Raw genomic sequence first — 22,081 nt, 5'->3', positions numbered from 1 at the left:
GTGAATGCAGCATTAGAGTATATTACCATGTTGGGGTTTATTTTGGGATTACATTTTCCAGTTATTACAAAGGTACTTAATATATATCTTGTGACAAAATAAAAAAAATTTAACAAAAAGAGAAAAGAGACAGCGTAGTGATACTTTAAATGTAAAAGTAATACCGGTCAAGATCACATGCAGTAGCTAGATGACAGGTGTGTTTTTAATCTTAGCAGACTAATCGTAATATCGCACCAGACCAATCAGAATGAAGTAGTATACCGATACGTGTAATAAATAGATTTATTTAAAGTGTCCGTGAACCGGAAGTCGCGATTGACTTTACGTCCGTGTTGTGGCGTATTTCCAAGTAAGACTGAAGATCTTGCAAATAGTGGGTGTGGCCTATGTTTTCCACTGTGCTATGATTGGATATAGAAAAGTAGGCGTTTCATTCAGAAATGGGACCTATACATGGATATCAGCTGACGTCACTCACTTGTCTTCCGCCATTTTGAGGACCTGAAGTGGTCGCAAAAGAACTAGAAGCTATGCCTTCAATATGCTGTGAGCATCAAAATCGCTATTTTAACAACACTAAGAAGGCTCAACACAACATGATATTTTGCTCGAAGTATCGCCTGTGTCTCTACACGTGAATTCGAGCATTGAGAACATTGTTTGTGAACACAGAGTTAACTAAAAAGAAGGTTTTGAACAACTGACTTTGGATGATTTGGCGTCCCCTTGCCGCCACCTTCCCAGTCAAGATGTATCGATCTCCAATTGCGACGTAAGGAGGGAGGAGGGTAAAGATTGATATCTCCTAAAGCATAGTTCCATAAAAATGCACGGATAATTCGTTGTTTTGTCGCAAGTGAAAAACAAAATTTTCCTTCTAGTTGAAAAAGGAGCCTCATATGAGATTCATTCATTCGCATTCGGAAATCGATTATTTACGTCTGGCAGAGATGACGAGCGGACACCATAACAGCCAAAGTCGGTTGTACAAAACCTTTATTTTTAGTAAACTCCGTGTACACAAACAATGTTCTCAATGCTCGCGTTCATGTGTAGAGATCCAGGTGATACTTTGAGCAAAGTTTCATGTTGTGTCGCGCCTTCTTATGTTGTAAAATAGTGGTAGTTCGGTAGCAGCGGACAGCGGCTGGAAGAACGCATCAGGGATCGAGAAGGCATCACACCCTAACCAAAGTAGCGTTTATTTTCATGACAGTCGAGATGTGACATGTTGTCTTTCGTAGCCCTTTACTATATCCGTAAGAATCATAGACAGTAAAAGATAAGAGATCCGTAAATCGTAGCAAGGTAGCCAATGCTTGTCAATAGCCTACTGGTACTCGGTAGGTCCTCAAGATGGCGGCATGACGTAAAAGGTCACATGACTGAAATCCATCTATAGCGGACTGACACTTAGAGGGGGCGGAGTTAACGGATGCTCCCGCCAACGCCATCTAGCTGATGTCATCAGAGAATGATCGCCACAAGAAGGAGGAAGTTCTTTTTAGATTTTGATTAGTTTATGAAGGAACATTTTTTTTATAATGTCTTACATAATATTACATAAAAAAAGAGAATTTTCAGTTTTGGTTTTATTCGGACTTCAAAAATATTTAATACCATGTGACTTTTTTAAGAGTCAGATCTGACAAATCTGATATTACTGCAGTAAAAACAGTTAGCATCAAACCCAAAAACCCCTCTATATGTTACACTGAGAGACAGGAGACCCACCCTACAGATCGACATCATCCCCCTGTATCAATCTGTTTAATATTTTGATATGACATGATGCCCAGTGGGAGGGATTTTAATGGAGAGTCTATAAACATTGGTGCTCCTCCAGGGGATTGTGTGTATTCATACATACATTCATTCATTCAGAGAGGATGAGAGGCATAGTGAGACCATTGTTAGCCTTTCTAGTCTCTCAAGAAATGGAGTTGTCATGGCAACAGGATGTAGGTATGTGTATGTGTGGCTACTAGAAACGCTAAGGGAGAGGGTTTGAATCTGGCACTGGCTCACATACATGGACCAGGGGATTAATATTTATTTTGCTATAGTTGCTTTATCTATGTTTTCGTGTGTGTGTGTGATCCGCAGGGCTCTTTCCCAGGCAACCTGCAGCTGGTGCTGGTACTGAGACCCACAACACTCTTCCAGCGAACAATCTCAGACATTTTATTTAAATTAAACAAGGATGAGTTTAAAATGAAAGTGCCGGTAAGTGTGTATATAAAATAATGAAATAAAATGAAGTACATGCTGACAGTTCATCATAAAGTATGTGTGTATGTGTGTGTTTGTAGGTTATAATGCTCAGCTCTGTGACTGAGCTTCACAGCTACATCGACCGCACACAGCTCACTCAGGAATTGGGCGGTTCGCAGGAGTACTGCCACGAGAAATGGATTTCACACCGTACTGTGAGTACCGACACTCTCTTCTGTGCTGTTCGGATGGACAGACGAAAGAAACAATGAACAGACATGGGTTGGTTAAGACGTATAAACGGCACAACAGACAGATGAAACAATAATATAATGAAGAGCTCAGATGCAAAGGCCGCTAAATTTGTCAAAAATGAAATCATGATATTAACCGAATTAGGGATGCTAAACAATTAATCGCGATTAATCGTTAGCAGAATAAAAGTTTTTGTTTACATTACATATGTGTGTAAACTGTGTATAATAAATATGTATATATATATATATATATAAATATGAACACATTCATGTATAATTTTAAGAAAAAAAAAAAAAAAAAGTATATATATATATATATATATATATATATATATATATATATTTATTTATTTATTAAGTATTTATATTTATATATAATATAAATTATACATAAATATACAAATGTATATACACATGTAAACATTTCTAAAACATATACATGCATGTGTGTACATTTATTTATACAAAGTTATTATACACAGTTCACACACATATATGATGTGAACAAAAACTTTTATTCTGCTAACGATTAATCGCGATTAATCGTTAAGCATCCCTAAACCAAATGCTTAAATACTTAATTAAGTAGGCCATCCCAACCATCAATTGAATACTATGCCCTAAAACGCTAAAATAGTGCAATAATACACTCCCTTATCTTTAAACAAATGAATTGCTTCTCTTCCCTTATCATTTGTGGACTTGCTTTTAAGTAATCAGTAATTGATTTTCTTCACTTTTGTATTGATCTGCATTGTGTTTAAGTACCACACACTTGTTTATAATGTATGCTTTTGTTCTGATTCATTCAGTGATGGGTTGCTGTATAATTTATGATTTTTGCTTCACAACGTACTTTCAGGCCATTGAAGGTTTCGCTCTGATGGTGAAGAAAACGGCACAGACTCTCCAGGCGTTCGGGACGGAGCTGGCGGAGACAGAACTGCCCAATGATGTAGAGGCCACGTCTAACCTTCTGACCATCCACATTGAGAAGAAAGACAGGATGAAGGTCAGAAAAGAAAATTACTTGGGTTATTTTTCATAATAACTGGCTGAATGTAGAGTGTATTATAAAACACTAAAATGCAGTTTTAAATTAACTAAGAGTTTTTTTTATCCTTTTTTCCAAGGAACTTTAGCGTTCCATGGAATTCTCCCAATCTGAACGGCCAACCTTAAATAAGATTAGATATACTACAGTGTAATAAACAATTTAATATGAATGGATCACATGACCATAAGCCATAAAGAAATTATAAAAGGGTTGGATTTAATAATTCATGCTTTGCATTCGATGGGGTCGGACTGAATAGCGGGTCACTTTGTATGCAGGAGGACTTGAGGATTGCTCTCTGTCAAGGAGGACGTTTGTTGGAGAGCATCAATGAGCCGCTGGTGAAAGATCCAGATTATACCATGAACCAGGATGAACTGGAAAACTTGTCTACGGTTCAGAGGTGTGTGTCCATGTGATAGTAGTTAGTGCTCTTCAATGCAAAAAAAAGAAAAACAAGATGCTTTAAATGTAACAATGAACCTCTACGTGTCCTTGTTAAGTTGTTTTAGCAAGATTTAAGATCTGGTCAGGTGTGTTTATACACACAGCCACCTGGTGTATATTATCCAGCAAACGACAGGCATATGTGCGGACCAGCGTCAACTGACAGTAATATACTGAGGTTGTGACCCTTTGAATAATGGAGCGTTCTGGGGTGCAGATGCTTGTCTGTGTTTAATATCCACAGGCTTTTCCTGTCACACTTTATTATTTATATGTGGATATGTTTTATATTTAAGGATGAAATCTCAAACTTAAAGGATAAAAAAATCGGTCTGTGTTATCGTTTTCATGTCATTTTAAAGAGTGACTTCAATGTTGCAAAGTATGCATGAGGCATTTGTGGTGCTTTTATGCCTGTAGTTGATTTCTGTAGCTGAAAGGAGTCAAAAAAATGACATGATTGAATAAAAAAAACATTTTGCAAGATGTTACAATGAACATGTTTTTCTATAGGCTGCTTGGTCAGTTAGATGAGACGGAAACGGCGTTTGATGATTTTTGGGACAAACATCAAACCAAGCTGGAGCAGTGTTTGCAACTGAGGCATTTTGAACAGGACTTCAGGGAGGTGAGATACAGGAGTTTAAAATTTGTGTGTGTCGTGTGTGTCTGAGCAGTCATTGGTAATGCAATTGTTTTTCTTTGTTGTAGGTCAGACCTCAGTTAGATCTGGTGTATGACAGACTGACAGGCTTCTCTGATGTAGGAATAAGCCCCGCCCACGCTGAACATATCCTGAAAGAGCTGACCAATCATGAAGAGCGAACATGTGTAAGTATTAAACTGCTGCTGTGTGATGACAGGTTTGCGCACAGCATTGTATTAATCATTGGCTAATCCTAAAGGGACACTCCCCTTTTTTTGAAAATAGGCTCATTTTCCAGCTCCCCTAGAGTTAAATATTTGATTTTTACAGTTTTGGAATCCATCACTTTTAGCATAGCTTAGCGTAATCCATTAAATCTGATTAGACCATTAGCATCGCGCTAAAAAAGCGTTTTGATATTATTCCTATTTAAACTTGACTCTTCTGTAGTTACATCGTGTACTAAGACCGAGTAGCAGGGGACTATTTTCAGGCACTGCGTAATATCATTGCGCCTTGCTGCAGCCATGTTACGGCAGTTAAGTCCTTGATTATTCCGCCAGAATGAGAGTATAGTTCCTAGTTATATCTGCCTAGAAAATCACAACTTTTAATTTTCTGTCAGTCTTACGATGCAACTACAGAAGAGTCACGTTTTAAATGGGGAAAAATATCAAAACTCTTTGATTATTTTTGAGCGCGATGTTAATGGTCTAATCAGATTCAATGGATTATGCTAAGCTATGCTAAAAGCGGTACCGCCAGACCCGAAGATCGGCTGAATGGATTCCAAAATGGTAAAAATCAAATTTTTAACTCTAGGGGACTAAAAAAATTTCCCAGAGTGTCCCTTTATGCGCACGTGTATAGTGCAAGTTATAGTCTTGCGTAAGGTCTACACATAGCCTACTATGGCACAGAACATACGTACGACTATAAATCTCACTTTAGGCTGTGCGTTTGAAAATAAAAACAGAGTACACCCAGGGTTTAACCCCAGAATTTGCTGTTTCAGAGGATCCCAAAGGGGATGTTGGGGATGTTGGTAATTTGGGCCAAGGGGAAAGTGGAGTGTCCCCTTAAAGTCCCAATGAAATCAAAACTGACTTATTTTTTAATGTAATATTGCAGTGTTTCTATATAAAAACACTATATCTGTGTAAAACATTATTTATTGAAATTCATGTGCCCTGAATTTAAACTTCTTAATTTAAAAAAAATCCGAAATTGACTTGGGTGGGAGCATTCGTTAACTCCGCCCCCTCTGCTGCGAGTTCCTTTTCTGAATGAAACGCCTACTTTTCTAAAGCCAAAGCACAGTGGAAAACACAAACCACGCCCACTTTTTCCCTCTTTCGTTTTATCTGTTTATCAAGGGGGTTTACGGGAAATTTAATATTGGTATTAGCATCAGCTAATAAACATCCCATAAACTTATAATGTATATGCAAGCGAAATTTTGATTCATCTGAGAGCCACTCGTTTTGGTACTGTCTTTTTAAATGCACGTCATACCCTGCCCCCTCTCCAGGTTGCAGAGGTGACACTCGGTTAAACTCCACCCCGTTCGGCCATTTTTGTAGTTTTATAGCAGAGATACGGTTATCTAGCGGCACAGAAACTTTTTATTCACTCGTTATTCACAAAATGTCAACAACGGAAGACTTGTCCATCCAGCCTTATATGTTCGCGCCAATGAAAATGAAGACGACGAACCTGCAGAACAACGTCTTCATATGGAGGTATCGCAATGGTGTGTTAATGCCGGCTGTCTTATTTCAGAATATTAACAATTATATAGTTGACTATCATTCTTAGTTAATTGTAAGTTGTTGTAATATGCTATAACTTAATCCCGGGTTGATGACCACATGCGACATCCGCAGGCTGCAGCCTTCGGATTGAGAAACAGCACTGCTAAACCATGACAACCGTGTACTTTACTGTTTTTAAAGTTATTTACAGCTTACCGAAGTGCTCTGCTTGTCGTCTCCAAAGGTAGAAGTAATTGACCCCTCAATCAGACGAAGTCTATCGGCAAATCCTACTTTATACTGGTGGAGGTTGGTGAAATAGTTTTCCTTGAAGTGCTTCGCGCACTAAAAAATGACATTTCCGTGAAAAATAAAACTCAACCAGGCACAGGTTCAACAACCGAACTGTTTGATTTACTCTCTCGTAACTTCTGCATCCTTGAGCTTGGACTACAATATCGCAGCGAGAAATTGAAAATGGCGGATTGCTCGTAGTGTTGGGCTGGGAGTCGATGTCCTTATTTGGCAGTTCCGCTGCAAATACTGTGACGTAATTGTTCAAAAAACGTAATAGATAATAGAAAAATCAGAACAGGTTGGAAAATATGATTAAAACAGAATATAAAGATATCAACAAAGCACCTGAAGAGACTAATTTCAACTTGTATGTACTTATAAACACTACAAATATACAACAAAATGCATTTAAGAGCTAAGAAAGTGGATTTAGCATGATATGTCTCCTTTAATAATATATTTTTCAAAATCCAAAGCACTAATAATCATTTTGCCGTTTACAAACATTAACAAAGATCCCTAAATGCTAAAAAAATATATATTGCTCATTGTTAGCTGATGCATTAACTAATGCTTGTACATACATATTCTTTATATATGTAAGTCAAACTGTGTGTTTTTAAATTGCTGAGTGCAGCAGTTTCTGAAATTACCCGCATGTCCTTAACTGGGCCGGGGGAGAAGGGAGGGGCGAAATGATAAATCACCCCACTGAAACAAGGAGACTGTGGAGCATGTATGCACAGTAAAAAGCATATATATATTAAATTATTTGTGTTTATGTGTAGGCGGTGTTGGACCTGGCGCTGTCTCTAGTGAGTGATGCGGACCGGCTCATTGAAGCATCTCATTACGCTGTGGACTCCATCCTTCCCAAATGCTCTGACCTGCGAGCTGTGTGTGAAGAAATCAGTGTTGTCCTGAAGGCCAAGAAAGCACATCTGCTCAAAGCCATGGAGCTACATCAGTGTTTAGAGAAGGTAGACATGCACATTTTACATATAAAAATGTATAAGTGGTCTCAAACTTAATAGACATGGATTTAAAAAACACTTTATCTCTCCGTCACCATCAGGCCACTAAATGGTGCGACGATGGCATTTACCTGCTGGCATCTCAGCCTGTGGATAAGTGTCAGTCGCAGGATGGGGCGGAGTCAGCGCTGCAAGAAATTGAGCGCTACTTGGATACAGCCAATCAGCACAAGCTGACCGATTTAAATGGAATCTGGAGGGATTACGAATCAGTGCTCACACAAGACTTCAAGGTAAACCGATGAATCAGATAATCTGTTAATACATTAAAAGAAAACACAATGGTTTTGTTATCAAATGATTCAATTGTATCAATTTGAGAACATTTAATAATACGTACAATGATAATTTAACCATGTATTTCAGTATTATGTAGTGCTATAGAGAAAATATGCATATATAAGTACATGGGTTTTCAAAATGGGGTCTGTCCCCAGAACATTTCAAATTATATACAAAATATGGATATGAATTTTAGGAAAGCGGTCCCTCGCTGAAGGTTTTTCATATGTGGGGGTCCTTGCTGAAGTTTGAACACCCCTGTATAAGTATAAAGCTTCAGTATTTCTAATGCTATTGTATACTAAATATTTTAAACAGGATCAGGTGGACCGAGTGTTTCAGAAGCAGACGTCCATGCAGGAGATGTTTGAGAAGAGGAGGGTCAGCCTGAAGAAGTTAGCAGCCAAACAAACGCGGCCCGTGCAGCCGGTCGCCCCGCGTCCGGAGGCCATCATTAAATCGCCCCTCCCCTCTCCAAGTAAATGAAATGCTTTGAATTCAGTGTGGGGGTTAAAGCTTAAGCCAAGTGAACAAATAATACAAACTTTCCCGATCCAGAATTATTGGTCCTTAGTTACAGTACAAAACAAACATCTAAAGGAATTAACTAAATAATTGAATAGATTTGAACTCTATTATATCAGTATATTGTACATGACTATAGCAGCTTCTCTCGACCGCAGTGCGGTTGTCTATATGTCCTTTTAATGTCCCCGTCCACCTCCCCACACACACACAAAGTCGTGCTTGGCTTCTTTGGGTCACTTATGCACAATAGCTGTGGCTTTGTTGATTCTGCTGCCATCTAGTGTCCATAATGGAGAATTGCATACGTTCATTATTTCTTTACATCGTTTTACTGAGCATCATAAAGACAAGGTCACAATAAAACCATTGTATACATAACATTAAATGTTATTTATTTACGCAGTTCATAGGGAGAAGTCTATAGAGGGTGACATCATCAACGGAAACTGCAGAAAAGTAGGTTCTCCTCTCTGGGAAAATGCTTTTTGTAATTTCTTCTTATGTGCAGGGATTAAAGTGTTTTGCGTGTGCATTTACAGGGGGATTCACACTTGCTGAATGACAGCAGTAGACAACCATCTGTCTCTGACGAAGAGGAGAACTTTGCTGTGCTCAGACGGTCAGTGACGTGTCCCGGATATTTAAATAGTCGATTTTACATTTCAAAGCAGCTTTACAGAAGATCCTCACTGCCCAGTTTATGCCTTTTAATATATATGATTGTAGGTCAGTTGTGCTCTGGCTATACATTAAGAATGTAGCTGCATCAATGCCTTGCTATGTCTGTAGACAAATGCTTGAATGTTACATAAACAGTGCTGATTGTGTCCTGTGTGATATTTGCAGGCACGTGATGAATGAATTGTTGGAGACAGAGAGAGCTTACGTGGAGGAATTGCTGTGCGTGTTGGAGGTGAGCTGCACTTATAGCTTTGCCATCACTCTTTGACAGGGGTCTAACTTTTAGGATAAAGTCTACTCAAACCTTTTTTGTTTTACTTGTTGATATGTTTTATTATTGTTTAAAATGATAACATATATAAAAGAAGCCAAGCTAATATAAAAAATATGTAGGGGAGAGCGGGGCACAACCTAACGCTTTTTGGTTTTGGCTTAGTCGTTAAAAAAATATTTGAGTTTTAAGTGAATTTTATTTTTACACAAGCAACACACAGATCTCTGCTACAAATGAACATTTGAAGTGTGTTTCTATTACTTACCATTCTTGGACAATTACACCAAATGTGACAGAAGTGCAAACGTTACAACTTACCCCATAGGTGGGGTTAATTGTAACAGGCAGGGGGTTAGTTGTAACACTTGCTAAAAATTAAGTTTGCAGGCAAATACTTCAATACTATTTTGTCTATATACTTGAAGTGGATATTGTTTATATATCTGTCTATAATAGACAGGTATCCACACTGTATTCATTCATCCAGCCCTTTTCTAACAATAGTTCAATTATAAATGGATACAAATGTCTAAATATGTGAGAAAAAGCAGCACAATTATGACAAAACATTTTTTTATATGTGACCCAGTCTGTAATAACCATACTACAGTTTCAAAATCAAATTCTGAGATAATAAGCATCAAAATCTGATTTTAGCCATTCATGTCATTATAATTTCAATCTTAGACGTGACCTTATTCAATCAATATTAAAGAAATGAACAAAAATAAATTTGACACATGATTTTTAATAAGACAGGCACATTTATTTTGTTGGCAGCCAGCAATCATTTGTGTGTAGCCTATTTAAAACAACGGCAAGAATTACGCTAACGTTAGCGGTTTTCATATCGTAAGTGTTGAGAGGTTAGTTGTAACGCAGCGTTAAAATTAACCCCGCTGGGTCAAAATATTTTCAAGCCCACCAAAAAAGTTGCTAAGAGCTGCAGACATATTTCAAAACGATGCTATGTTTTAGTCAACAAGACACTGATGAAAATGACATAGCATTGGATTTGGGATCGTACACACCCAACTTAGAAACCAGAAAAAAAACATATGATGAAAAATTTACTTACATGCCTCCAAAACACTCGTTCATCAATAACTCTCTGGAAAAACATGATACATTTCCAATAATTTGCAGGATATCGTATTTTTGGCAGCGTGAAAAAATACCAGAAAAAAACAAATCGCTCAACCCTGTCCAACAACTATGTTACAACTAATCCCGCGTTAGTTTTTGCCCCGCGCACCCCTAATAAATAACTACTGTATTAAAATTGAGGCTATTAATAGAATGTGCTTTGGCGGGCTTGTTGGAAACCACTTCTCTATTTTCATATGATGCTAACAATCAAATTATTTAACAATTGTATTGTTTTTCAGGGCTATGCAGCAGAAATGGATAACCCATCCATGGCTCATCTCATCCCCAACACGTTGCTTCATAAGAAGGACATCCTCTTTGGCAACATGCCTGAGATATACCAGTTCCACAAGAAGTGAGTGAGCCTTGTCGCACGATCTGTGTAATGTGGCTTACAGTATGTAGTACATGACGGTAACACATTTTGCAGATATTATTTATTACACTCATTCTCTAGGATTCAAACCCATTAACTTTGTACTGCTTGTGTTGTGCACCACAGTTTTGTATTTAATGTTTGTCCATCTCATTTGTTGCAGAACTTTTCTTCGCGAGTTGGAGGCGTACACAGACTACCCTGAGCTGGTGGGCCGGTGTTTTCTAGAGAGGGTAAGTCTGATGTCACTTCCTGTGTTTCTATGGTTCATTATTAGGTGATTGAGCGGATTACTCATGTTGTTTTTTTACTACTTTCTTTCAGATGACGGATCTGCAGATCTATGAGAAGTACTGTCAGAACAAGCCTCGCTCCGAGTCTTTATGGAGACAGTGCTCTGACTGCGCTTTCTTTCAGGTCATCTTACTTTCGGGATGCTATAAAAGACACTGTTAAAAGACTGACACCACAGATGCAAATAAATCAAGCCTCTATAACTTAAAAGAAAAGCAGTGTGACACATAGTACTAAACTCTATGCAGAAGAACTATTTTTATATCATAGTTCGTTTTATTTCAAATTTAAAGGACACATATTATGCCAATTTTTAAAAGATGCAATATAAGTATTAGCTTGATGAGCAAAATGACCTAAGAAAGTAAGTCTAGTTTTTAGACAAAAGAAACATACAATTTATGTGAATTTGTGGCTTAAAAGCAAAAAAATCTGCCAATGGGGTAAGTTTCTTCAACACTTAATTCAAGATAAATGTTGCTTTTCAGTAAAAATTCACTTAAAATTTATTTATTTTTTTGTCTAAAAACTAGACTTTTTTTAGGTAATTTTGCTCATCAAGAAAATGCATCTAAACTCTTTCCCCGCTTTTGACAAGTTAACACTCGTCAATTAAGAGAAAACGCTTCCCTGCAAATGACCCTCTTACCCAACTTATAAAACCCGGAAACAACCCCTTATGTCAAATGTTTAGTATGTATGTTTTAATTATCGATAAAGTCCTATCCGAAGTCCTTTTTTCAAAAATGCAATCATCTCACCTTTTAGCTCAAAAAACTTTCTTTTTGAGGAAACCTACCCATATATAAAAATAAAATAAGAGGTTATAAAAAATAAAAAAAGAGTTTTTTGTAAACAGGGATGTTTATATATTTTAAGAAGAACATTTTCTGAAAGGCATTAAACTTTTGTGAAAATCATAAAAAATGCTGTCGCTGACTGGCATCTTTTAAAAAAAAAAAAAGGCTGGCGTGGAAAGAGTTAATATAAGACTTTTTAGATATTTGTACTGAAAACAAGACAATAAAAGTCATTTGCTTTCAGTAATTTAGTACATTATTTCGATTGTACGTATATAACATGTCTCACTTCACTCTCATGATCAAATAACATAAACTGTATGCATGGATTAGCCATATGGTGTATTAAAAGTAAAACTATGAAGAATGTATGATGTCTATTACAGGAGTGTCAAAAGAAACTAGAACATAAACTTGGCTTGGACTCGTACCTGCTCAAACCTGTTCAGAGAATAACCAAATATCAGCTTTTACTGAAGGTAAGACCTGAGAGTTCAAATGTAAATGTGATATTTGCCCAGAGAGTTGTTATAGCATTTGTGTTGATGCGTATCAGGAACTTCTGAAGTACAGTAAAGGCTGTGAAGCTGAAGATGACCTGCAGGAGGCGCTCTCCTCTATATTAGGAATCCTAAAGGCTGTTAATGACTCTATGCATCTTATCGCCATCACTGGATATGAAGTAAGCACGCCCTGCAGATTGATTACCATTTAATTTAACAGTCGAATAATAAAATAGTTTTGTGAAATGTAAAGAGGTGTTAAATTACAGTTTTTTACCCCTGACCTGTGCTTCCAGGGTAACCTGAGTGATCTGGGCCGTCTGATGATGCAGGGATCTTTCAGCGTTTGGACGGAGCATAAGAAGGGTCACGTAAAGGTAAAAGACTTTGCGCGGTTCAAGCCCATGCAGAGACACCTGTTCCTTCACGAGAAAGCTCTGCTGTTTTGCAAGAAACGAGAGGAGAATGGAGAGGGTTATGAGAAAGCCCCTTCATACAGCTTCAAACACTCGCTCAACGTAAGTGATTACACACAATATTACATTAGTTCATATTCATTTATGACCAAATTCTTTAATCTTGAATAAAAATCATGATTTGCAAGTCACAATAAAGTCACAATAAAAACAGACCCTGCCTGTGAAAACACAGTTAACTCTTTCCCCGCCTTTGACGAGATATTTCGTCATTAATGAGAAAACATTTGCATAAAAAACGTGTTACTTTGGGTTCACACCAGACGCGTTTGAGGCATCAAATTCGCGTCTACTGCTTCATTCTTACGTGAAAGCCACGCGTGAAACTCTAGTCACGCGCGGAAATTCACATCATGGGAGGGGCTTCAGCGACTCCGCTTGCTTCCTGTAATCACGTCACTACTTGCTCCTGATTGGTTAACGTGGTGCGTTTTTCTCCCAAAGTTCAGATTTTTCAACTCGCACGTTTCCCGCTGCAACGCTTAATTCGCGTCATTGAACTAGACACGCGAATGAGGCATAATTGCGTCTAGCGCGCCACGCTAAACGCCTTATTCGCGCCGCGAGACCTCCAGATGCACATCAATGTGTCTTTACATTGACTTAACATTGAAATCACTTACGCTTGACGCCTCTACCTCGACTGGTGTGAACGCAGCATTACCGATGAGGTTTTAGGGTTATTTGTAATACCGCGATAATGCACCAGATGGCGCACTTCCCTGATTTACAAAAAAATGGAAGCAAAATGTTTTTTTCTTTTACACTGCGTTTATGTTTTGATAATCGTTCTGAATCTGATAATAATCTGATCATCAATCTGAACATAATTCGTTTCCAAAAATGCAATTATTTCAGCTTTTTTGCTAACAAATTTTTATATTTGAAGAAAAATAAACATATTTAAGAATTTATAAGCAGAGAAAAGATATAGATAGAATAAAACGGTTTTTCTAGTTTAGTTTGTTTAATTATTGTTTGTTTGAAAGCAGAGGGTCTGTTCTTACATTTGATATACTTGTATTTTTATATGTTTTTAGAAGAATATTTTCCTCGAAGTTTTTTGGAAACTTTGTGAAAATCACAAAAAATGCTGGCGGGCAACTTAAAAAAAAAAGACTGGCGGCAAATGAGTTAAAGTAATTTTTTGTGATTTGCTGTTTTCTACTTAAAGTCATCCTATATAATGTAAAGGTCACGCTGTGAAAATATAACCTTGATATCTTTAATATTGACTGAGTAAGGTCATGCCAAAGGTAGAAATCAATGTGAATGTTTTGATCAGTATGATCTTCCAAAATGTACATAAAAACACGTGGATGTAAACTCGATTAGCTTGAGCCATTCATATTGTTTAAAATAATGTATACGTGGTTAACAGTAAAGTATATCTCAAGATAAATAGTCTGATTATGTTTGTCTTTTCATCTGATAGATGAGCGCTGTAGGTATTACTGAAAACGCAAAAAGTGACAACAAAAAATTTGAGATCTGGTGCAACTCTCGGGAGGAGGTCTATATTGTACAGGTAAACTATTTTAATTGTCAAAAGCAAAACGTCTGTTAATGTAATCGAATGTAAAGATCCACTATAACAGGCTCTTTGCCCTTTCATTTTATTATTTATTTTCAGGCACCGACACCAGAGATCAAAACAGCTTGGGTAAATGAGATCCGAAAGGTTTTAACTGGCCAGCTAAAAGCCTGCAGAGGTGAAAAACCCTGTGCCTTACTAATCATTTGTCAAAACGTATGGTATTTATGAGCACAAACTATTTTAGGATTTTGTATAGCTGAACCAAATAATAAAATAAGACAATTTTATACAGTAGCACATTTGTGACTCTGTACTACAAGACCAGGCATAAGGGTCAATTTAGATTTTTGATTGATGTATGGTTTGTTGGGATAGGACGATGGTTGGGCGAGATACAGCTATTTGAAAATCTGGAAACTAAGGGTGCCAAAAAATTAAAATATTGAGAAAATTGCCTTTAAAGTTGTCCAAATGAAGTCCTTAGCAATACATATTACTAATGATAAATACATTTTTATATATGTATGATAGGGAATTTCCAAAATATCTTCATGTAACATGATCTTTACTTCATAATGATTTTGGAATAAAAATGTATCATTTTGACTAATACAGTGTATTGTTGGCTATTCCTACAAATACACCGTGTGACTTATGACTGGTATTGTGGTCTAGGATCACATTTCATGCTTGCTTCTATAAAAAAGTTACTTTACAGCCTTATTACTGGATGGTTACTTGAAAAAATGAGAGATGTGTAGTTTGTCATTTATGTTTCTAATGATTTTGATGTGTGACAGAAGCGAGTCAACAGAAGACTTCAGAGCAGTTAACTCCCACCAGCACTACCCTTATCATGAGCCCCTTTAAGAGCAACCCAAAGAGCCTCAAGAAGGGAGATGAGAAGAAAACCGACCCAACAGTAGTGGATTCCAGCATGACATCATTACCCAAAAACACTGATAAGATCAAAGGTCAGTCAGTTGTCCTGAGTTTATGGATATATTGCTTCACAAACACAATAAGGTGCTATTAACTACATTGTCAGACTCTATGCTCAGAATTATCAACGAATGTTTCTCAACAAGTCACTGAGTCACGTGATCAGTTTTTCAACCAATTAGATGTTGATTATCTTATGTTACACAGGATGTTGTTTGGAATCAGTTGACGTTATGGCTATGTCCAAAATACCCTCCATAGGCCTACTTTCATACACTATTCCCTACATTAGTTCACTAATATAGTTCACACGAATAAGTGAATGAAAACAGTATGTAAACTCAAGTTTTATCAATTGAATAAGAGTGCCACCTAGTGGATAATAGCAGAAATATGGATTGTCGTAAAAACGTTTTCTGTTAATTGACGAGAAAACTCCTCATTAATGGATTTCATTTCGGACACAGCATATTTTTGATTCAGATAACCTATCAATAAAAACAATCCCATAGTGTTTCAGAAGTCCGCTGCTGTCCTTCTGCATTTCTGTGATGTTCTTTTCAGCCCTCTGTTATTTTCTTATACCTGTCTATTACTCTTATTCTTCTGGCTAATCCTGTAATCTTTCTTTCCTTTGTCGTCTTTTCTTCTGTGGAGAATAGACGAGACTGTCACCAGTCCCAACACTGAGAGAGCTGCAGTGGCAAAAAAACGTTTTACACTGCAGGGCTTCAGTAACCTCAAGAGCCAAAAAGGTACAGCTGTAGGAAACGGCTTTAATTGGCAAATACAGTACTGTTACTGAATTATGCCAAAACATTTATCAAATAATTTGTTAATTATACATTTTTAAAATGAACATTTCAAATTTGACTTAATTTATCCAACAGCAGAGCTCGTATCGCCCTCTGGTGGTAAAAGTCAAACATTACCGATGGTCACTCTCTGTCCTCCAGGTATATTGCCATCTCAGATACTTTAAACTAGCTTGTGGATGAGTCTAGATTAGCATCAGTAGTTGCTAACTGTACACTGTAAGAAAATGTTGGTTCAACCTAAAAGTCACCTGGTTGCCTTAAAACTTTTTAAACAATTTTAACACAACATTTTTGATTCAACTCATATTTTTAAAGGAAAAATATTTTACTATGTTCTTACCTCAACTTAGACTAATTCATCTTTTTTCAATGCTTGCACTTTTAATCTTTGTACAGGGCGTCATGAATGTGTTACCATTTAGCCTAGCCCCATTCATTCCTTAGGATCCAAACAAAAGTTTTATTTTGTGCCACCATACTTACTCGTGTAACGTCTCATGTAACAGTCTTTAAATAGGGAAAACATCGAAGTATTCGGTGGCTTATAAATTCATCCCAGTTTGGATCCTAAGGAATGAATGGAGCTAGGCTAAATGCTAACACATTAACAAGGTGCTGTAAAAAGATTTAAAGTGCACGCATTGAAAAAAGATAAATTTGTCTAAGTTGAGGTAAGAACATAAAATATTGAAAAACGGTGGTAACTTACTTTTTTAAGTTGAACCAACACATTTTTTAACACTATAGAATATTTACCGAGCCCCTAAGGTGACATTTGAGTAAAAAAAACTAAAGTTTAGTTTTATGTGCTCACGTGAAACTTTCATGTGCTCACGTGAAACATTCACGTGCAGATTTTGTTTTAAAGTTTAGTGAAAGCAAAAGTTTCAACTAAACGAGATCGTTTCACTTGCGCACGCTATAGTGTGCGCACGCAAAACTAAACGCGATAGTTTCACGTGCGCACGCAAAAGTATCACGTGCGCACGCAAAACTAAACGAGAGAGTTTCACATGCGCACGCAAAAGTTTCACGTGCGCACCCAAAACTAAACGCGATAGTTTCACGTGCGCACGCAAAAGTATCACGTGCGCACCCAAAACTAAAAGAGATAGTTTCACATGCGCACGCAAAAGTTTCACGTGCGCACCCAAAACTAAACGAGAGAGTTTCACATGCGCACGCAAACGTTTCACGTGCACACCCAAAACTAAACGCGATAGTTTCACGTGCGCACGCAAAAGTTTCACGTGCGCACCCAAAAGTATCACGTGCGCACGCAAAACTAAACGGGATAGTTTCACGTGCGCACGCAAAAGTATCACGTGCGCACGCAAAACTAAACGAGATAGTTTCACATGCGCACGCAAAAGTTTCACGTGCGCACCCAAAACTAAACGCGATAGTTTCACGTGCGCACGCAAAAGTATCACGTGCACACCCAAAACTAAACGCGATAGTTTCACGTGCGCACGCAAAAGTATCACGTGCGCACCCAAAATTAAACGAGATAGTTTCACATGCGCACGAAAAATTTTCTTGTGCGCACCCAAAACTAAACGCGATAGGTTCACGCGCGCACGCAAAAGTTTCACTTAGGCTCGCAAAACTAAACAAAATAGTTTCACATGCGCACGCAACAGTTTCAAATGCGCATGCAACAGTTTCACATTCGCAAACAAAAGTTTCAACTTTATTTACTTTTCTTAGGTGTTCCGTAAATATAACATTGGTCCATCCACACAAAATGACAAAATCCAACTCATTTAGAGGCGATTAAATATTTGGAATATTTGTGGAGCAGGATGTTAGAACCAATGAGATATCAACTGTAGGTCGAATTACCCAGCATAACATAGCTGTAATAGAAACCGAGTATCTGTCTTCTTGCTTGACGTAGTCGTGACTTTACTTTACGTCAAAGACCTTGTCACCGGTTACAGTATTAAGGCGCGGTCACACAGCAGGCAATTAAATTCCTGGAGGTCATCACAGTACAGTGGACTCTATCTGCTATTTGCTGATAGCAGTCGTTCCTACGTCACCTTAGGTTTCAACTCTATCAGGAAGCGGATTAGCGTCTCCTCTCCCATTGGTAGTTGCCACATTACATCACCGGCGTAATTCAACTTTACCGCATTGCTATCTGTTGTTGTTACTTAAATAACTTCCGATTGCTCCAGATCACTGTTAGTGTAAACGTCTTTTACAACTTTAAAAGATGAGTCAAAAATGTCTCATATGTGTGTGTACCTTCCTACCAACCCTGTCTTTTTCTTGTTTCCTGGTTTTTTCCTTTCTTATGCTTTCTCCCTTTTTCCTTCTTGCTTTGGCTGCCAGGATCTCCCCCTAGTCCCGATCACAAAACTAAAAGACATGAGATTAAGAGCGATCCCACGCCATTTGGCTTCAAAGGTACAGCCAGCATTCCTTCGTGTAAAATCACTCATGGCCAGCCTAAGCATTTATTTGTACATAATACATAGACTTTCATTACATTTTACTTTTATGTATTGTTTCACCTGTGTGGCATCTGATTCATACATCAAATCCAAATGTACAGCTCTTCTACAGGATATTATGTGTTATGTGCTCACAATCCATGCAAATCTATATTTAGTTGTATATCATGCTATAACTGATCTATGGGGGTGGATACTAAAGCGGTGAAAGGTTCTTATTGGCTGCCTCTCCCGCAGACGCAGGTCCTCACATCACTCTTACCCGAGTGAAGTGGCTGAGCACATCTAGTCTGTTACAGGCTAAAAGGAGAGGTAACTAGATGACTGGTGTGGGAATGAACTTTAACTACTCCGTCGTCTTTATTGCTCACTCGTGGCAAACTCCCAAACGCAGACAGGAAGCACTAACTACGAAGCATTGTATTATTTTACTGCGAGTGGTTGTTTATGCCAGATAGCATCTGCTTTAGACATAACTGCTCAATTGTTTATTATTAAAAATGCCTTTTAGGTATATGTGAAACCAATGCTGAGCTTTCATATAATTGCTTGTACAGTAAGTGATGGATGATATCAACATTCCCAATTTAAGCCTTTTTTGAAACACGGTAATTTTACTGTAATTTGCAATGATTGTGCAAGAGAATCCACTTTAGAAAATACAATCCTTCGGGTGGAAACATTCGAGTTTAATGATGCACGAGTGTCTGGTTTGGGTTTCTGTCAGCTGGTTTGCGGTGCTGGATTCACTTTTACTGAAACCACAAATCTATCTCTGCCAAGCACTTATATGCACTGTTATTCGTAATTATCCACTACTAAAGATGCATTTAAAGATGTTTATTTATCTCTCATGAACATGTTTTTGTGTTGGTTTGTGGTTGTGTCACATACCCCTTTCACAATCTATCATCAAAATCATTGTCATCTGAACATGAAACACAGACAGCTCTTCCTGTTAGCTCAATGCCTGAAGCGGTTGTTTATTTCTCTTTTCAAATGTACACAAGCAAGAGATACTTCATTCCTAAAACTAGTAAGCTGCCTACATAGATGACATGATTAAGGAGCCTTTTACGGGAACGTACGTGCGTGATCGAATGCACAGCCTTGCAAAGCACAGTTTAAGCAGGTTTTATACTTCTGCATCAATTGTGCGGCGTAGCCTGACATGCACCGCTCCCAAATTGAAATGGCGTTTCATTGCACCGCAAGCTCTGTGATTGGTCTGCTAAAACCCCTACCATCAGGTCAAAAATTAAAAACAAAGATGGGCTAAGTTGAGAGGTGATATTTAACTCAAACTAAAACAATATTCACTATATATTTACCTCCATCAATGCTTGACTTCTCACATAACATAAACAAGCTTCTTCTTCATTTAATGGGTTTACTAGGCAAGTTGCTGCTTCTTCGGTTGTTGCTCTGCTAATGTGCGTTACACACCTGGATACTGCCTACGAGTGGTCTGCATGTGTAATTGCACGTCACCGCGAACAACGATGCAGAAGTATGAATGAAAACCGACTTTTAGTCTAATGCTGCGTTCAGACCAGCTGCGGTAGAGCTGTCAAGCGCGAGTGATTTTAATGTTAAGTCAATGTGAAGACGTGTTGACGCGTGTCTAGAGGTCTCGTGGCGCAAATGTGGCGTTTAGTGTGGCGCATTAGACGCGATTCCGCCTCATTCGCGCATCTAGTTCGCGCGAATGGCGCGAATTCAGCATTGCCGCAGCAAACGCGCGAGTTGAAAAGTTTGAACTTAGGCGGAAAAACGTGCCGCGTTAACCAATCAGGAGCTTGCTCTAGTAGTGACGTGATTAAATAAAGCGAGCGGAGTCGCAAAAGCTTCCGCGTGAATGTCTTGATGACTAGAATTTCACGCGCGGCTTTCACACGCGAATCGGGCAAGTAAACTCAAGCTGTTCAAGCTGCAAACTAGGTGTGGTTGATGCGATTTTGATGCCTCAAACGCAGCTGGTGTGAACCCACGGTAAGGCTTCAAGGCTACAGCGTAGACCCTACGCAGAAGTATAATGAACGCTTTATTTGACTTGTACGTCTATGCGGAGTTTGTCAAAATGCAATGCATCTCCTGGGCTACATACTACATTCTCCTGTACATGCACGTACGCGTGACCTATGTGTACAACAGGCACAAGGCTTAAAAAAAATCTGGTGGTGCGTGTACAGTACGCACACACTCTTCTGATGACAAAAATTGCATCACACACACTGTACACGGACCCTTGTTTACGCGTAAAAAATTGAGCATACTTCGGCCCTGCGATACCTTAATTTAGCTAAAATTAAATTAAAACATTAACACAAGCCCAGAATGCATTGCTACATACTAGATGAAATTATTAGAAAATAATTTGTGCAGTATTTACTGCACTAATAAAATTAAGTACAGTCAAATATTAGTAGTCTATTAAAGTCGTGCCACTCGGTGGCTACGTTTGCAATGCCTCCAGGCAGCTATTTCAGTCGTGCAGGATTAAATTCCTAACTTTTTGAATGAGGAAAGACAGATATCTCTAAAACCATGTGTTAAAACCACAATTAACCCTTAAACTCTCTAGACCCACTGGCGGGTCCAAAACTGCACTGCAAAAAATTATTTTCAAGAAAAATCATTCTTAGTATTTTTGTCTTGTTTTCAGTAAAAATAGCTAAAATTTCTTAAATTAAGATGCTTTTACTTAATGAGAAAAACGACCCAAGAAAGTAAGTCTAGTTTTTAGACCAAAATATCACATTTAAGTGATTTTGTGCATAAAACAAGCAAAAAAATCTGCTTATGGGGTAAGCTAATTTTTCTTGAATTTAGTGTTTAAGAAAAATGTTCAAGATTTTTTGCTTACACCAATGGCAGATTTTTTTTTGCAAGCGTCTCACGTGATCCCCCAGAGAATTGACAGTGTTAATCGATTTTTGATTGGTTCATTATACTGGAAGGCGGGACTTCCATCTCCAGATCGGCCATATTAAGTGTTGCATTAACCCATGTTTATAGTAATACAAGTGCTCAATCTTGATTATATCTATAATCATTGGTGCAATTTAGTATAAACTATACTGAAACCAGTTTGTTGTGTTTCACCTGCCTGTGTTTGTGCCACATGGAGATACTGAGTGTTTCAAATCAACTGCATGAATATCGGTGTGCAGCTTACTAGTTCCTTGCACCATCTTCCCGGTTTGCCACTCTCTTGTCCCACATCACCATAACCCAACCATCACCAAGT

At 38.0% G+C, this 22,081-nt stretch overlaps 1 protein-coding gene across 15 annotated transcripts in view; it reads left to right on the top strand.

Moving 5' to 3' along the window:
* The window catches only part of LOC135746584 (guanine nucleotide exchange factor DBS-like), an 88,359-nt gene that overhangs the window by 64,126 nt on the left and 2,152 nt on the right, over window positions 1-22,081 (top strand). For 6 of the 15 annotated variants that reach the window (XM_073814212.1, XM_073814210.1, XM_073814214.1 and 3 more), the window contains 25 exons: window positions 2,110-2,229; window positions 2,316-2,432; window positions 3,337-3,486; window positions 3,810-3,934; window positions 4,492-4,606; window positions 4,690-4,809; window positions 7,464-7,655; window positions 7,751-7,942; window positions 8,310-8,469; window positions 8,923-8,975; window positions 9,059-9,138; window positions 9,366-9,432; window positions 10,863-10,978; window positions 11,163-11,232; window positions 11,324-11,416; window positions 12,480-12,572; window positions 12,650-12,775; window positions 12,893-13,114; window positions 14,508-14,600; window positions 14,706-14,784; window positions 15,410-15,583; window positions 16,214-16,306; window positions 16,445-16,507; window positions 18,710-18,784; window positions 19,069-19,143. In XM_073814212.1, coding sequence (XP_073670313.1) covers window positions 2,110-2,229; window positions 2,316-2,432; window positions 3,337-3,486; window positions 3,810-3,934; window positions 4,492-4,606; window positions 4,690-4,809; window positions 7,464-7,655; window positions 7,751-7,942; window positions 8,310-8,469; window positions 8,923-8,975; window positions 9,059-9,138; window positions 9,366-9,432; window positions 10,863-10,978; window positions 11,163-11,232; window positions 11,324-11,416; window positions 12,480-12,572; window positions 12,650-12,775; window positions 12,893-13,114; window positions 14,508-14,600; window positions 14,706-14,784; window positions 15,410-15,583; window positions 16,214-16,306; window positions 16,445-16,507; window positions 18,710-18,784; window positions 19,069-19,143 — 2,863 coding nt within the window. The remainder of the gene's footprint in view (window positions 1-2,109; window positions 2,230-2,315; window positions 2,433-3,336; window positions 3,487-3,809; window positions 3,935-4,491; window positions 4,607-4,689; window positions 4,810-7,463; window positions 7,656-7,750; window positions 7,943-8,309; window positions 8,470-8,922; window positions 8,976-9,058; window positions 9,139-9,365; window positions 9,433-10,862; window positions 10,979-11,162; window positions 11,233-11,323; window positions 11,417-12,479; window positions 12,573-12,649; window positions 12,776-12,892; window positions 13,115-14,507; window positions 14,601-14,705; window positions 14,785-15,409; window positions 15,584-16,213; window positions 16,307-16,444; window positions 16,508-18,709; window positions 18,785-19,068; window positions 19,144-22,081) is intronic. The other 9 variants (XM_065265194.2, XM_065265193.2, XM_065265195.2 and 6 more) reach the window with 7 other exon arrangements.

Source organism: Paramisgurnus dabryanus, chromosome 4, assembly GCF_030506205.2.
Source record: "Paramisgurnus dabryanus chromosome 4, PD_genome_1.1, whole genome shotgun sequence".
Classification (NCBI taxonomy): Eukaryota; Metazoa; Chordata; class Actinopteri; order Cypriniformes; family Cobitidae; genus Paramisgurnus; species Paramisgurnus dabryanus.
Note: the sequence above shows the minus strand (reverse complement) of the source record. Positions and strands in the feature narration are given on the sequence as shown.